This window comes from Coffea eugenioides, chromosome 6, assembly GCF_003713205.1.
Source record: "Coffea eugenioides isolate CCC68of chromosome 6, Ceug_1.0, whole genome shotgun sequence".
Taxonomy (NCBI): Eukaryota; Viridiplantae; Streptophyta; class Magnoliopsida; order Gentianales; family Rubiaceae; genus Coffea; species Coffea eugenioides.
Window position 1 is genome coordinate 12,935,475 of NC_040040.1, and position 18,128 is coordinate 12,953,602.

Here is an 18,128-nt window from a genome sequence, read left to right on the forward strand (position 1 = left end):
GATTCACAACATTTATGACTTCTAATGAGGGAGTAAAATTTGCTTAAATTAGTTTAATGTTACTTCACTAACATCGCAGGTTGCAAATCCCTTTATTAGAAGACTAATTTTAACACAGTGAGATGATTTAACTTGCCAGAAGTGGTGCAAACTGAATTTATTTCCCTAAATGCATTCTTTTAACTTTTCTAGGTTGAACAATTAAGTCCATCTAGAGGGACATACTTTTCAAATTTGTGGTTTCCTACTCTGCAGGTGCAACTTAAAACATATTTTAACTTAATCCAAATCAAATTAAATTTTGGCAGCTTTCCCCTACCATCACCTACTCCACCTTGTGGGTATATTATTCCCATCCACAACCCCCAAACCAACCAGGAAAGGCTCTCAAACAACTACCAAGAACCAAAAGTTCACCTTTCCTTGGTCATTAATTTCCTCTTGCCACCTTTCCTTGAGTCATTTTTCTTGCCCTGCTCCATCAAAAATCAAAATGGAGACTAAGCAAGATCAACAAGAACTTGTTTTCCGATCAAAACTTCCTGATATATACATCCCTAATCACCTCCCACTGCATTCATATTGCTTTGAAAACATACCCCAATTCTGCAAGCGTCCTTGCCTGATCAATGGCACCACAGGGGACACCTACACCTATGCTGATGTTGAACTCATTGCACGTAAAGTTGCTGCCGGCCTCGACAAAATTGGCATCCAACAAGGTGAAGTTATCATGCTCTTGCTCCAAAATTCACCTGAATTTGCATTTGCACTTCTCGGAGCATCCTACCGGGGGGCCATGAGTACAACTGCCAATCCATTTTACAAGCCGGCTGAAATCGAAAAGCAAGCAAAAGCATCCAAAGCCAAGCTGATCATCACACAATCCTGTTATGTTGAGAAAGTGATGGACTTTGCTAAAGAAAATAATGTCAAAATCATGTGCACTGATGCCCCTCCGGAGGGTTGTTTGCATTTTTCGGAGCTGTCGTCGGCTGACGAAAAAGACATTCCAGCCGTGAAAATCAGTCCAAACGATGCCGTTGCACTGCCTTATTCATCAGGCACCACTGGTCTACCAAAAGGGGTCATGCTGACGCATAAAGGGTTGGTCACAAGTGTTGCTCAGCAGGTTGATGGAGAAAATCCCAATCTTTATTTTCACAAGGAAGATGTGATATTGTGCGTTTTGCCTTTGTTCCACATATATTCACTCAATTCTGTGTTGCTTTGTGGGCTAAGAGTTGGTGCGGCAATTTTGATCATGCAAAAGTTTGAGATTAATGCACTAATGGAGCTTGTGCAAAAATATAAGGTGACAATTGCTCCATTTGTGCCACCAATTGTTTTGGAAATTGCCAAAAGTCCTGTGGTGGATAAGTATGATCTTTCATCCATAAGAATGGTGATGTCCGGCGCGGCACCCATGGGGAAGGAGCTCGAGGACACCGTTCGAGCTAAGCTCCCAAAGGCAGTGCTTGGACAGGTAAAAATATTCTTGAGCAATTTTGTCCCATATTTATTTACTACTACTAGTCAAAAAGAATTAATTATGTAGGAGCAAGTTCATCAGTACTTGAATTCATATCAATCAAGAAAAGAAAAAGACAGGAAAAAGATTGGTAGATATGGAGTAAAATAGATTATGGGAAGGCGGAAGAGGTAGCAACATTAAGTAAATTAGAATATGGGAAGGCAGAAAAAGTATCCTGGAAAGATGAAACAATTATAAAACAGAACATGCCTGGCTTTCTTTACAGTGGTACCGATATATTAAGGTAAATTTAGGGTCCTTTTGGAAGTTGCGATGCATTTGAAAAAAGAAAAAAAAAATGTTTTTAAGCACTAAAAGTACTATTAAATGTTTGATAATTAATTTTTTGTAATTTAAGAAATTCAATATTTGATAATTTAAAAGAACTTTTATCAAAAGTACTTCTTTATAAATTAACGCAATTCCAGATGGAGCCTCAGTGTAGGACTTGTATCCACTAAGCCTTCTCTTGGATTCTTAGGCTAGAAAATCCTTGTCCGGTTGAATATTTAGTGGGGGGCCAATTTCAAGCGGATGTCATCCCCTTCCTGCCATTCTTGGCGTTACTAGATGCATATTGCCATTACTTCAGTGCGTGATTGCATTAAAGATTTGCCACCATCGCCGAATTTTTATTTTTTTTTTTGTCGACACATGGGTGTCCGAGTCGATCATCGCGTAACTTGCTAGTGGAGATTTTGCTTCTTTTTTTCTTTTTTTTTTCTCATTGGCCTCAAAGTTCTCACATAATTGAATTTATAGAGCAACCTTAAATGTTTGTCTTCCGAAATTACTGCTACAAGATGTCACGTGATCTGAAGTTGTTATGTTGCAATATATAGAGCTTGCAATTCCAAGGAGTTTCACATACTATACTAAATATATAAATAGTCGGCAGATCAGCAATAACAAGTTTTTATGGCAATCTATGACACGCTATTGATTGCAGTAAAGCATACTTTCAAGCTGGAAAATCTAACCAAATTACGCACTTTCCACTATTATTATTATTTTTTTCTGTTGGTCCCATCTATTTTTTGTCGTGTAAGCAAAAGCATTTCATCTTCCTTGATTCCACGGCAATCGGTTGTACGTATACCCGTTCCTTCTTTTAAGTTTTAACCCCATCCTCTTCGTGAAGGAACGTCGCCTTCTTCCCTTTGGTGCGGTCAGTGGCAAGTCACTTCTCGGGTTTATATTTCATGGTCCTTGTTAATCTTCACCTACCGCGTCTTTTTCTCAAGAACAAGAAAATTCATGATATTGACTTTTATCTCTGCTTGTCCCCATGTTTGATTTTTTTTCTTTCTTGTCCTTTCAATCCCAGTAAATGTTGTGGTGTACGAGAAATGAAAGTGACAAAAGATGACTGGTTTAACAAAATTATTGGACATGTAACACGTGTGTTTAATTGTTTCGAGTAGAAAGTCTTCATGCTCTTTTGAGTTCTTGAATTGTGATGGCAATATTATTGGGTCAGGGATACGGCATGACTGAGGCAGGACCTCTGCTGTCCATGTGCTTAGCGTTTGCGAAGGAGCCATTTGATGTCAAATCAGGTGCTTGCGGGACAGTTGTGAGAAATGCTGAAATGAAAATTGTAGATCCCGAAACTAATCTCTCTCTACCCCGCAATCAAGCTGGAGAAATTTGCATCAGAGGCGATCAGATCATGAAAGGTAGATGATGCCCAATACTAAATTCAGAAATCCAAAACCCACCGGAAAAAGAAAAAAAAGAAAAGAGAACAAAAAATGGACTGCAAAGACACAGAATATTTGATTGACTAAATAACTATGACGAGTAGAGTTACCAAAAAAGAAAAACAGAATATTTGGCTGACATCTGATGAGCACTGATTGGTAATCAGGTTACCTTAATGATCCGGAGGCAACTGAGAATACAATCGACAAAGAAGGATGGTTGCACACAGGAGATATAGGGTACATTGATGATGATGATGAAATTTTCATAGTGGACCGATTGAAGGAATTAATCAAGTATAAAGGGTTTCAAGTGGCACCTGCAAGAGCTGCGAAGCCTGCTCATTTTCCTCACCCTTATGTATTTCTTGCATGCAGTCTGTTGTCTCGTAAGTGTTACTCGGCACTTCTTCACCATCTAAGTAATCCGTATGTACATTTTTTTTTTTTGTTGAATTCAGTGCTAATTAATGTAACTGGCGCATGAAAGATGAGGCAGCTGGAGAAGTTCCTGTTGGCCTTTTGGGGTCAGAGCAAATGGTTCCAAAATTTCCGAGGATGAGATCAAACAATTTATTCTCAAACCAGGTAAAACCAAAAACAAAAAAAAAAAAAAAAAAAAAGGGAGGAACCTACCAACACAAAAAATGGACTTTATCTTTTTAAAACATGAGCTCACATTTAATGCTGTATAAGCTATTGCCAATTAAAAAATTCATAAAATGGGAAAACAATTCCGAAACACGCTACTTTGAAGTTCATTTTCATCAATGTTCGAACAGATCTTGATCTAGTGATTAAAAATTAAAACTCTTAATTGTAGAGGGTTTGAGTTCTAATCTCTCTATCTCGGAAAATCCTACTCTTCCCCTATTAGGAATTTTTTTTTTTTTTAAAAAAAAAAAGTCATTTTTTCACAACATATTTAGAATTAAGCTCGTCTGCAGATTAACTATGCGGTGGGTTCGGCGTTATTTTATGTTGTGCAGGTGCATTTTTTATTAAGCGAATCCATCGGTGTTTTTTCATGGATAAAATTCCTAAAGCTCCAATCTGCAAAAAATTGAGAAAGGCACCTAAGAGCGCTAAGGCCTTGGCAAAGCTGAAGCTTGCTTGCAATTAGGAGTGCTGATTATATATTTTTATATAACAGGTTCTCTAGCTACAACAACGCTGTTAATTTGTATGCGTTTTGGGAGAAAAGGAGAGAAAGTGTATACTTTTATATGTTTCTGGTGTATACTTTGGTTGTTGGTGTCAGATCTCCTCTCATCCTCAACTCAAGTTGATTTTGTTTCTCTTTTTCTCTTTCTTGGGTTATGTATATTATGATGATAGAACATGCTATTTTCCAAATGACTAAAGACTATTGGACAAGGTTTGAGCTAGATGATTATCGGATAGATGTCATTTTGTTTTTTCTTTATGTATATGTTATTCTGTTTCTCAATATCTATTGCCTTTTTTTTTTTTCCCTTTTAAATAGTACATGTATTTCACAATTGTAGTACACTAGACTAGAGTTGTAATACAAATTACAAATAAGATTAGATTGTGAGGCTGAAACTTTAACCACTAGACAATGGTGTAATTCAATAATTCAATTTACGACTTCAGGGTGGATTTTGGTTCCATTATTTTCTTTTTAGAGTAAGTTTTTTATACACTATTAGTGTATAATTTTTTTAAACTAATAAGTTTAGATTATATTATATAATATAAATTCAAAATTTCATATAATACAAATTCAAAATTGAAATTTGAATCATACACATGAGACAGACATCTATAATTATTCATATAAAAAAAATCATAACACCGTCGTCGTACGCTTAAAAAGTTATATATATATATATATATATATTAGCACCAACTCCCCAGATTGCAGTTATATCTCCAAGAGCTTGGGCTTCAATTCAACTTCCAAGTGGTCCATCATCTATGACACTGCCATAACGCTTACCCATTACAGCGAATTACTTTGGTGAGCCGATCATGCAACCTTGTACGACCCAGAGCGAAGCCTCATAAAATAAGAACCCCTAACGAGCCCATTAGTCTCATTAGGGAACAAGGACATGTGTTAGAAGGACCCAATATGCCGAATTTTGGATTTGTGGTTTATGCTGATTTTTTTTTTCTAGCACCCGTCTGAATTTTTTTTAAACAGAACTACTTAATATGACAATTGATAGGAGATAAGATTTGAACCCTTGACCTCCCACCCCACCAAATTTTAATGCTTTGGTGATTGGTTGGTTTATGCTGGTAAGAACGGGTGATTCTCAAGATGCAAAGGAAAGAATATTGGGTTAATTTTCTGGTATAGAAAAAATCATTTCTATTGCTGAATATCAGAATATGTACAGGTATTCACCACAAGAAAAAGTGTTTCTAAACCATTTACAGTGACAACATTTCAAAACCCCAATAAGTTTCCCAAAAAAAAAAAAAAATTAATTGGATATTGGTGGTTGAAGTAGTTGCCTGTGGTGGGCGGTGAGAAGGCAATGGTAGGCAGAAAAGGAAGAGAGCTTTTGAAAAGTACTTTTGGGATAAACAGTAAATTAGATAAAATATTAGACAAAAATCTAAAGAAACATACCATTCAAACGGACCCATATGTACATGTATAAGCGGACTAAAAGCCTCAGAGATCTTGCATAATCATTTTGGCATCGGAGAGATTAATTGCATGCGCAGCTCAAACAAAATTGGACCTGCACTTGAGAGTTTCTTGTGTACTTTCCATAAGAAATGCTATCGATATTTGCACTGCACCACCTATGTTATGTGTTTGTTGTCTAAACTTTAGGGCAAAAGCTAACACTTGAGAATAATGAAAAATGTAGTAGTGTATTCATGGTTGTTTTTTTGCTATTGGCGACACTTGTTTGTTAACTCTAGCCCTTTCTTCCCCTTTCCTTATCTTTTATTCGGGGTTCATTCCTTATCAAGTTGTACGTTTTCTCCACTGGCAATTGTGATCTCAAAGGCCATGAATTCAATCCCATATCAAAACACAAAAACTGATCCATTGGTACAGCAGCTCTTTTGAACGCAGGAGACAGAGAGATCATAAAAATCATAATATTCTCATGACCCCCACTCCAAGGACTGAAGTGGTGACACATCAGCCTCCAATAGCCGACGTGTCAATTTCTAGGGTCAACTTATGTTGCAATTCTGTCTGCCACCTATAATTCTCTACTCTCTCTGCACTGTGCTTTTGCTTTCCAAAGTATGCAAGAGAAAATGGAGGAGAAGAGAAGAGAGGAGAAGGGGGCTTAGAGTTTTAGTCGTATATATATCGTAATGTGATTTGTCCCATTCTACGCTATTTGTCCATATATTCTTCAGTTCAGACTTAGCAGAAGGTCCAGAACCGGGCGTGCCATTCCACCAATGAGGGTCCAGATTTCAACTTGTACGAAAACCAGAAGGCAACCCTCCAAATCTTTGTACGAAAACCAGAAGGCAACCCTCCAAATCTTTGGAAACATGAGAACCCTGTGTGCATCATGGCTCACGGATGCCTATCCAAAATTCAATTTGTTTCTGTCCGTTCTTTCTGTCCATGTGTTGTACCAGACGCAACAAAACAGGAGAACACAACAACAATTTTGGAGTAAATCAGATTTTATTAGGGTTGGAACGAATTAGAATTATTTACAGACTGAGTATAAGGTGTATATATATACAATCAAATAATCAAACGGACTAGACCCAAAAATAGGTCCAAAACCAAGACCCAACAGCTCAGCGACATCTCAACACCATGATATGATGACAATCAAACGAACAGCTTCTTTGGAAAAGTTGAATCCCCACGCATTTTTGTCTTTAAATTTGAACATGAAAATTGGTGAAAGATTTGGCCTATAGATCAATGTCAAAGAGGAAGGGAAATGCCATTAGCTGGCTGCTCTAATTTGGACGCTCCTCTTGAAAAGTGACTCAAACCATTATTTTATAGCTCTATGGGGGGATCTCGTGACAATTGTAGGTACGGTAAAATAATGTTGCTAATGTAACTAAGTTGTGATGGTCATCCGAATTTCATCTTCTCAAAAGAAGAAAAAGTAAAATAAGGTTAATCATTCATTAGTACTAGTAAAAAAGTGTTCAAGATTTCAATAATATCATCATTGGATATTCCTCTTCTTGTTAGTGAATGCTCAAAATGCAAAATTATCCAAAAAGAGACGAAAGTTTTACCTTTTCAAGTCAAATGATCAAGAAACTTCTTTGTAGAATACATATACTGACGATGCTCATGAACGCACTCAAACATGCACAAAGAAAAGAAAAGGAACAAAAAGGAAAGAAATAAATCCTGCGAAAGAAATAATGCTGAACAATGTGGTACTGCTACAAATTGTTGGTTTCCTGTACAGTCGTTACCATTACCTCGACACTATAGTTATGCATGCTTGAATAGGAAAATTTCCATCTGCTGTCCACCGCTTGAGACCTGTACCAAAATCACATTTTTATGTCCTCCACTCATAAAGGAATAAACCCAAAAAAAAAAAGGGAAAAAAGAATGCAAGCAAGGCCAAAATGGAAAATTTGAAAGATGGGGAGGACAAATATTCAGGAGACTGGTTCCTAAACAAAGTCTTCTTTTATGAACAATTTCATTATATAGTGCGTAGGAAACCAGTCTGATAAGCACAATTGTACACGTTTCCATCTAATATGTTCGGTTTTCTGAACATACATTTTTTGTTGGATAAACACTAAAAAGATCATTAATATATATCTCAAGCTACCACCACACTGGTTCCTTTTTCTTGTGGTGGTGTAACGCAGAGAAATCGTTAAGACAGGCAAAGCTACCACCCCACTGGTTTATCAATGTTCTTTTAATCACGATGCTTGTTTTTGTTCAACATTTTTTGTTCTCAAATCTAAATCATATAATCACTGGGGTACTTTTTCTGTGTTAGAAATTACTATTGTTCATTAAGAACCTTTACCACTCTAGCCAGAACTAGATATGCTGACATACTCCAGCATTTTATACTTGTGACTATATGTGGAGAGTCATTTCATGTGGCCTAGTTAGGTGCAATAGCGACTAAATTGATGTTGACAATAGTAGGAGTTTTGGATAGCAACTATGGAACTAGCGTGTCCATTGATGAAATATGACTATGCTACTTATCTTTTCTCCAATGCAACTTGTTTCTAGGAAGTCCTTATGCCCAGATGTAATTAATACTGCAGTTGAATTTTGGTTTTCTTGATGGCATGATCAAAGTTGGATTAATCCTACTGAAATCCACTCAAAGTTACGCTTACTTGAAAATCCATGTTTGTAAACTAAGGCACCATTGGGATGGAAGAGAAGGGAAGGAGAGAGCTTTAGTGGAAAAGAACAGAAAAGAAAGGAGAGTAGAGGAAAACTTGAGTTCATCCATCTTATTTGAGTTATGAAAGCAAAAGAAAGAAATCTATCACGCATTAATTATGTTTTTATCTATAATTTAAAAGTCTAATTTATAAACACATGATAAGGTTTTTACGAAAATTTAAAATTTTCATTGATTTTGGTATCTTTTTCCTCCATTTTCTGCCCACTTTTGAATGGAGAGTAGATTGACAAAGAGTAACAAAATCTTGTCCCTCCCTTTTCCTCCTAATCCTTTTCTTTTCCTCCTCAAAAATCAATCCAAACATCAAAAACCTTAATTACCCCTCTATTTCCTTTCTTTTCCTTTCCTCTCCCTCCCATTTCCTCAAAACAAACAAATAGTGCCTAAATTAACCAACTATTGATCTTTATTTGTGCTGTCATCTTATCAACCATCCGTGCATGAAAATTTATTAAGCAATCATGTTCACTCATGCAGGCAATGTCGTAATACTCATCCTACCCCATCAGAATTGGCCATCATTGATGGCACCAAATCTTGGATAAAAGCACGAGAGAATTGATTCTGATCTGTTTTATGACACACCCTTGTAGCCAAAATAAATACTATCAATGTAATGCATCCAAATTTCAAAAAGAAGAAAGTTGAACAATGCATAGAAGACCAAAAGTGTCCTGGTGGGGGTTGGGGGGCGGGGGGACCCTCCTTTTTTAAGTCATGGGATGGCAGCGAAGCAACACCACAAAAGCAACATGAAGAGATACTACAAAGTCGAGTTTCAACTTTCAACATCAGGAGCTGCACCAGCACACATATGCAATTTCAACAAAGAGTAAGAGATGAGCCTTTATCTTTTCACAATCTTATTCATCGTGTTTCAACCATTACAGTCTTACTTCGAAGTTTACAAACTCCAATACTCGAGAGAAGCAGGATGAATTGGGAGATGAACAGCGCATGTATATGACTTAAACACAGTAAGAGTCATTATCCACGTGTAGATAGAGAAGAGAAGAGAAGCGAAGGCAGTAGTCATGAGTCATCATGGGTCAGACCTTCTTCCATGATGACCCCATAAATCTTTAAAAATCCGACACAACACAAACATGTCCACCACACATCTCAGTTTTTAGTTCCTACATAGGAAATTCCATTTCTAGATGCAAAAACCACAGGCTCCCCACCGCATCATCACCGCTTCTGTCTAAATTTTGCCATTTCCTCGGTCTCCCCCTCTCTCAAGTCTCAACCCCAAGATAGAACCAGGGCCTTAAACGGTTGTCAGTCTCTACTGCAGCATGTTTGCTTTGGTTACATTAAAATATATATGCACATTTTCTTAAAATGAAGAGAAGGCAATTCCTAGCAATTTTACTTCATTTGATTATTTTTGAGCTTGCAAAATGGGGTGCGTCCATAACCATCGATCATGCCAGCAAAGAACAAGAAAAGGATTGTTTTGGTGTAAATTATTCGTAAAGATAAGGTCTGAGACATGTGCGGTGGGGATTAATGAAGTACCAAGAAGAGACATGCCTTGGAATCGTTGCATATAAATAAATAAAAATGGTCTTAACTTGGAATTAATGTTTCTGCCTTGGAATCTTATGGCTAAGTATATTCCAACAATTTGTTGCGTCTCAGATTATGTTGTGTCCGCTAATAACGGACAATGGTCACCGCAATTATAGCCGACAGCCAAGATTATGTTGACGTGATTACAAAACGTTACGTTATCTTTATTATTTATGCTAATGCAGGAAGCCCATTCTTTAGAATGAATTATTCAAAGGGAGCAAATTCTGCCATTGTTTTTCTGCGTTACTTCGTATATACTTGTTTCTACAGTGGAAATAGAGCATTCCCATGTGCTTGGCTCAGTTACCTTCACTACTAGTGGGTTTAATGAAATGTCAAATTTGAGGGTAGAGAGATTCATTCGAGATGTGATGCAGGGTAGATAGACAGCTTAGTCGTCCGTTAGGCTCTTAGCCATTACATTTATATATATATATATATATATATATATATATGTATGTATATATATATTTCCAAGTGGTTCATAGGCTGTTGATTTAAGATTGGTGAAACAATAGTACGTAAGAGGGGCAGTCCAATCAAAATTGAATTTTTAGTGGATCAGATTAATTAAGTTACAAAATAATTTTGAGGCGGTCAGAGCTGATGACACTATGCAAAATTAAATGTATTAATTGCTTGACTTTATACACTAACAAGAGATTGTTTATGCAGATGATTTTGGAACAGATTGGTTGACAAATAGCGCTAGCCGTACGTTAATGGAAAATGATACAATCTAAAAATAATTTTAGGTGATCCAAAAAAATGTTTAGCGTATGGCTCCTTGCAAGCACCTGTATGGTATTAGTTTTATATACTATGCAAAATATTGTCTGCCAATCAATGTCTCTTTTATCGGGAACTTGGTGTTACAAAAAAGGATAAAAAATCTTAGCGGCCACTGAACAACTGGTCAGATCATATTTTGACCATTAAACTATTTTTCGTCAGTAATTGATCACTAAACAACTTAATCAGTAAACTCGTGACCATTTAGTCGATAATTGCTCTTAATCTGTAAAATTAGCAATTAATCTGTGAAATAGGGTCGCGTAATTGTTAAACAAAATTATCCCGTACTTTGCCACGTGTACAGTTAATTTCGCAGATTAAGAACAATTATCCACGAAATGGTCACGGATTTACTGATTAAGTTGTTTAGTGGCTAATTACTGACGAAAAATAGTTGATGGCCAAAACATAATCTGACCAATAGTTTAGTGGCCACTTAGGTTTTTGCCCAAAAAAATTAAGCACTTTTTTTTTTTTTTTTTTTGCATAGAAGACGAAAGAATGCAGGCATATTTACATCATCTTTGGATCTGAATGAAAAAATTGGTAGTACTAATTTATAGTAAGCTTCAGTGGTTGCCCAAACTGTGAAATGACAGAGGCTGTTAAGTTTTGACTCGAGGGAGTGATCGTAAGTATTGGTTTCAAGATACGAGTATAAATTTGTCCCCTGTCGACGGCTAAACTATTCTTTGGAATTTCTTTATTGCTATCCATGCTGATTCAAGGTAATTAGCTCCAGAAACATGAGGTCTTCCTTGACAAATCAACCTAAATCATTGGCGACAAACCTTTGAGGCAATAATTTAGTACTAAATTAATAATCAAGCTACATGTATTCAATTAACTGAAGGCTTGGACCTCCGTGAAGGAACAATGAGATTCGTTCCAGGAGGGAGATGAAACAAGAATCGCCTTGATCAGAATCATATGCATACTTGCGAGGACAAGCAAGATGATTCGAAGATGGAACCCCAGTAGCATAGTCAATAGTGGAGCAAACCTAAAAACGTACTTTAATTGCAAGAAGAAGTGAGTTGGGGAAAATTATGTGAGGTGCATTATTATATTGCGTAATTGGTCTAGTCAAGATGGGTTATCTTAATCACTTTCATGTACTTTAATTGGAATTTTAGAGCAAGATCTCAACTCCTCTCTCTGTCCTAAGTAAACAAAGGGTGGCAAGCCAAAACGAAGCCATGATTGGACCCATGATTAGATGGCCAAAATCGATGTATTCATTATTAGACTACAGAAAAACAAGTGAGACATGTAGAAACAATAAATAATTATCACGTAGTATATTTGCAAATCCTTTTCATAATCCTTTATTCAAATACTGTTTTTTTTTTAAAACTACAAAGCAACTATAGAATTGCAAGAATTTTTATGGACCGACAAGGGAGTTGGAATGCTGCCATTAATGGACGCGACAACCATTTGATTCATCCACTGATATTTGCAGGTATTTGTCTCGATCTCTCTCACTCTCATGTGGAAAATAATCCAATCTCCTCCATTTTTGAACTCGAGACCTCCTATTAATCTGTGGCTTCAGGTACAGTAAACCTTAGCACCCCATATGATTCGATACTAGTATACATACAACACAGAACATACATGCATACTTCCCCTCGTCCACTTTATATCTAATCTAATCCAATTTTGTAGTTTTCTGCTCCTCTTTTCCTTTCATAGATTGCTTTGATTTTTCCTTGACATCCTCTTTCACACACAACACACACTTGACATTTTCTATATAACGTCCTCTCAACACGCTTTACTTACCTACCTCATCAGCTATCTCTTATCTCTGCTAGTTTTCCTAACTATGTCCGTTGCATGAACTCCAATTTCTTCTCTAGAGTTTCTTGATAAAAAATTTCAAACCTTATCCCATATTTCTCTAGTACAAGTTGAATTTTCTTCTTGTTTTTCTTCTTCCTTGACAAATCTTAACCATGAATTACGAACCAAGCACGGCCCTTAACTTGGGTCTAACCAACAATGACCTCAACCTAGACCAAATCCTAGACCGATCAACATCTTCCTTATCCTCATCTCCGCTAAATCCATCAGAACCACGGGTTTTTTCTTGCAACTATTGCAGAAGGAAGTTTTACAGTTCACAAGCATTAGGAGGCCACCAAAACGCTCACATGAGGATGTGAAGGAAGGGTATCGAGGGAACCTTGTCCTCGTACAAATTTATCTCTCCATGTGTGCATGTCATTTGATGCATCATGTTATGTCACAGTGGATATTACAAATTCTTATAAAATGTGAAATACTATTTGAAAAGAAGTATAATTTATTTAAGTAAATGCCCCCTTATATTCATTTCGAAAATAATAGGGGTCAGTAAGATTATGCTTTCTATTGACTGCGGAGGATTGTAATGATACCTTACTTGTAACAAAGAAGGAAAATTCAATTTTGCTGCAGAATTGAACTTTGAAGTGCTGAAAAAATCAATTCACATTATTATACCAAACATTATTCAGCACATAACCACATCGAGAGCTCAGTTGGCAAGCAATTAGGTTACTGTATTGAAAGTGTAATGTTCAGAAAGCTGATACCCCTGGCTTGTATTCCCCAGAGATAATTAGGCAGGGAAGGCTCAAGTTGTGATATATGGAAGGGGGATGCAGAGGAAGAGAGTGTGTGGATAGGGACGAGTTTGAAGAGTGACCCTTATGATGGGTTGGAGGAAAAGTTCTAGTGGTATATAAGTTAAATGCGTCTTTAAGGTTCTAGTGGTATTCAAGTAAATGCGTCTTTTGTTGGCTTTCATTTTGAGATACATCAGTCTAGGATTTCTATCATAGTTATCAAATTGTTTTAGATTATTAAGTCCCATTGTCCTCGCCCTGTCCATCCAATGTGCAAAAGAAGTGGAATAAAATGCCAATGGTAGTTGATTTACTCTTGGTGGATTATGTCAGATTTGGCATAGTTTTGTAAGCTTCTAGGTAAGAGGTGATGTCAATGTATTATGTGTTGGATGGGACAGGATAGTTGAACGGTTTCAAGCTGTTACTTATCTGTTTCCATTTCGTGAATATTAAATATCCATTTGTGCTTTCTTAAATGCTTGGGATCTAAAGGTTTTCTGAGACTGTATGTTGATTGGAACATCGCACCCCGGCCCCCCCCCCAAAAAAAAAAACACAACAAAAAAGAAAAAGGTATTCTGGTGCTGCTCTTTCTGACAAACACATTTTGTTAAATCTGTGATGCCTTCAGGAAGAAGCTGAAGTGGAAGAAGATGTGAGATCAGAGGAAGAGTCTGAAGAGGAATCTGAGGATGAGGTGGAACTAAGTAAATTGTGGCTTTGTATTGCATGAATAGTATCTCTTTTTAAATTACTGTATTGCATAGTTTAGTGCGATTTATAGTTCTTTGCAGAAAAGGCAGGTGCTTTAACTTACAATTCTTTTTTTTTCTTTTTTTTGGTATTTTCTTTTGTCAGGAGAAGCGTAAAGGCACCCAGGGTGTTATTCAGATTGAGAATCCCAATTTGGCTAAGCCAAAAAATGTGAAAGCTAGAGACATTGATGTAAGAGAGCCTCAAATGATGTGTACACTCTTTTGATTATATCATGGTATCTAGGTTGAACCGTTCCTTGTGTTTTGCAGATGGAGAAAACAACTGAACTTTCACGTCGTGAAAGGTTTGTAATGGTTACTCGTCTATTCTTCTAGTAGTCTACATTGATTATATCAAGCATTTCCTATTTTTATTGTTTGTTTTTGCAGTAGGTGGTTCATGTTTGAATTTTTTTCTGCAATTCTAACAAACTTTTCTTGTTTGCAGAGAGGAGATAGAAAGACAGAAAGCCCATGAAAGGTATATGAAGCTTCAAGAACAGGGGAAAACAGAACAAGCGAGGAAAGATTTAGGTATGCTATTTGCAGTTTGCAACTGAGTTTTGTTAGAAGGTGTTATCTTTGAATTTTTCCATTTAAATTAGAAAATTTAGCATGTCACATAACTCTTAAAAGATCTTGGAGCATGGTTTTTGTACAACTCAATCTGATTCATCTTAAATTGAATGCGCTCATCTACAACTTGCATGATGCTGGAGCAGTATATGTTATTATAGTTGATGGGTTTTTGAAGCATAAGAGTGGGATCTCTTTTATTGATATGTTTCTGTTGCTAACTTAATAACCTTTTTTGGCACTGTAAAAATCCGAGGTCCATTGGTTTTGTAAATGCCATATAGTTTCCTGCACAAACTTGAGCCTTGGCCTTGTTTACTTGTAGATTTGAAATCTGGAAAAAATCTAGCATCTTCTCCATTCTTTCCCAGTGTTTTCTTTCCTTTTTTATTTGTGTTTGGCATACTAATATGTGATTGCCTTTGTGGATTAGGACTTCTAAGCGTGACACTGACTTATTATCTTTGTTTCATTCTTTGCGGATGAGATGATGATTGATTGGCTGATATACTCGGCCTTGAATGCTGCTTAGTTTTGAAAGATGATGTACTTCCACAAAACTTATGTCGACTAAACATTGTTGAACTTGCAGAACGCTTAGCCCTTATAAGGCAACAAAGAGCAGAGGCTGCTAAAAAACGTGAAGAGGAGAAAGCTGGTAGTTTTCATTTTTTTAACTGTTCAACATGCTATTTTATTTATCCCGAGTCTACAACTTGAGGCTAAGTCTCGTTGATTACTCTTGCAGCCAAAGAGCAGAAGAAGGTGGAAGCTCGCAAATGAGGTTGATAGATTCCAAGATGTGAAATTAGTATTTTGATGGTTTAAAAGCAGTTAGTAGTTTCTACAGTTAAAGATTGTTATACAGCCATGTTGGCCAATTGTTAAGACTGATGTTTCTCATAAGTTTGACAATTCGTGGTTGTTGAAACAAGATCAATACCTTTCAGTATTTTTGCCTTATGTTCTGTAACACAAGTTGCACAATGGCGTATATTTGGCCTTAACGGTTCTATGAAGTGTATGCCTGTCTTTGTTGAATTACGGAAATTCTGAAACAAAATGGGATCTAGGTAACCTATTTGAATAGCTTGTGACACAGAGTTTGCTCTGTTAACAGCTTGGCTGTTGTTTTGGCTCCCTTGAAGTACCGGGCTGATACGGGCATGCAGTATTCCTGCAGGCTGCAGTTGAGTGATAACTTTGGGGTAGGAGTCATTCAGAAGCGTCTTTAATTTAGTTACAAAAAAAAATCATAAACTATTTTCGAGATGTATTATATATTCCACTTCCACAATCCCCAGTATTCATTTTCGCCTTGTGCCAGTATTTTTTGCCTTGCACAAGCTTGTGTTCATGGTCAATGCAAGAGCTAATATTGTTTGTTTCTTTGTTGAATGATACTCGAACATTGAGTTGATCCTTCATATGCTGCTGTGTCCGGTGTTAAACCTTTAATTTGCTTGAATGGTGGCCACGCAATTTATTTGCATTTGGATGTACACAAATTGTGAGTGAGACCAATACCATGCGTCTTAATTGTGATAATGTAGGTGTATCTTGGCTTTTATTCAGCATCATTAGTAACACAACTAGATGCTCTACTGACCACTGGGGGTTTGGTCCATTGCTCAGGAGAAGGCTCTTAAAGTTCTCTCCTCAAATTTAGGGTTCGAATTCTAGATCCGAAAAATGGCAGTCGGGAATGGGAAAGGTGTGAGGATGAGGTTAGAGGTCTCCTTAAATTTAGGACTCGTATTCTAGGTTAAAAAATGATAGTTGAGAATGAGAAGGGTGTGAGGGTGGGATGGGAGATTAAAAGAAAAAAAGGTAGACATGATACCACATCCTTTTACAAGATTACACGTTTACGACCATAAAAAATTGGCTTTGTTGATCCACGGGATTGTGGAGATTGTTAGCAAATTCATGGTAGGTGAGTAAAGCAAAACGTGTTTGTTTTCTTTTTCTTTTTCTTTTAATAAAGATGAAAGTTAAAAAGGACAATACATAGCAGATGGTTCCCAAATCCTAATTCCTACAATCATTGTCCATGAGATGAATAATTGTAGTATTACTTAACTGGTGCATGTATCTATCGAGAAGAGAAATATCAAAGGCTTCATTTATATTGTCGACTAGTTTTCAGTTAGACCTATCGTGTTTCAGTTTTTGACCTATATGCTTCTGGACTACTAATCTAGATTTAATACATTTGGTCTTTTATATTCATGAAATTTATCCGTTTGGATTGTATTTTTTGGAGAACTTTTGGGTATAAATTACTGTAGTATTTTTTTTAGGATATAATGTATGTGAGGTGAAAAGATAATTGAAAATTATGTACAAACAATATTCACGAAAAAATGTAAAAAATTTTCTCCAAATAAATCACAATTCAAACGAGGCTATAGGCATATTGAATTCTAGCCCGTGTTCTGATCTTGTAATTTTAATGCACTGGTACTTTGTGTCCGCGAAATGTAAACTTCTTAAAAAAAGAAAAGGGAAGGTAAACTTCTAATTTGTGATAATTTGTAAAATACATATGCTTCTAACAAGTAGGATAAATCACCAAAAATACATCAATTCGCTTTATAGCCGAAATAGAGTAAATTATATTTTGATTTTTTTTAAAAAATTAATTCTATCTTCATTTGCTTTATTCATGGATTATCCATACTTTTTTTAATTCATTCAATATCAGTCAGAAATATGTGATTATACCATGGAGAACTCATTTAATTTTATTATATGTAATAAATATTATGTGTTAATTGAGAAAAGGTTTAGCCAACGAGTTGTTTAGTCAAATTTTTTACCTAACATTTTCTTCTAAAACATTTTCAGCGTACAAGGACAAAAGGTTGAAGCGCTAGTTCATGGTATAGATATAGAATTTTTCAACAAATTTTTTGACACCTATAACTGGTGCTACATTTCCAATGCAAAAGTTCAATGCATTTTGACCACAAAGTTCCACCAAAAAAAAATGAACATTGATGGATCATCAACACCACATCTGCTATCCAACAAATTGATAGGCGACTCATTTCAGGTGTCTCTATCTCCCACCTTAACAGAAATTACAAAATAAGTACAATCCAAATTTTGTTTTAAAAACTAACAAGCAAGTATGCCTCTTAAATAACACTATCAAAAAATTCATATATTCAAACCTTCTTGCA

The 18,128-nt window shown here is 36.2% G+C and overlaps 2 protein-coding genes across 2 annotated transcripts; both read left to right on the plus strand.

The window, feature by feature from the left end:
* Positions 1 to 355: 355 nt before the first annotated feature.
* Positions 356 to 4,399, plus strand: LOC113773584 (4-coumarate--CoA ligase 2-like). The gene is made up of 5 exons (XM_027318219.1): positions 356 to 1,486; positions 3,015 to 3,213; positions 3,405 to 3,626; positions 3,728 to 3,825; positions 4,391 to 4,399. Exons 1-5 carry the CDS (start codon positions 494 to 496, stop codon positions 4,397 to 4,399), a joined length of 1,521 nt encoding a protein of 506 aa, XP_027174020.1. The 5' UTR covers positions 356 to 493.
* A 9,832-nt stretch (positions 4,400 to 14,231) lies between these two features.
* Positions 14,232 to 15,984, plus strand: LOC113773586 (28 kDa heat- and acid-stable phosphoprotein-like; the record flags this gene model as incomplete). Its single annotated transcript, XM_027318220.1, has 6 exons — positions 14,232 to 14,306; positions 14,468 to 14,554; positions 14,635 to 14,669; positions 14,813 to 14,898; positions 15,533 to 15,598; positions 15,689 to 15,984. Coding segments are annotated over 6 exons (384 nt in total), but the record flags the coding sequence as incomplete, so codon positions are not given.
* Between the last annotated feature and the right edge of the window lie 2,144 nt (positions 15,985 to 18,128).

What these genes read in the sequence shown, in the direction of transcription:
- LOC113773584 (XM_027318219.1), top strand. Translation starts at nt 494, where the DNA reads ATGGAGACTAAGCAAGATCAACAAGAACTTGTTTTCCGATCAAAACTT. An exon ending in CAAAGGCAGTGCTTGGACAG is followed by an intron (nt 1,487 to 3,014) that starts GTAAAAATATTC and finishes TTATTGGGTCAG; the next exon opens with GGATACGGCATGACTGAGGC. An exon ending in TGCATGCAGTCTGTTGTCTC is followed by an intron (nt 3,627 to 3,727) that starts GTAAGTGTTACT and finishes GGCGCATGAAAG; the next exon opens with ATGAGGCAGCTGGAGAAGTT.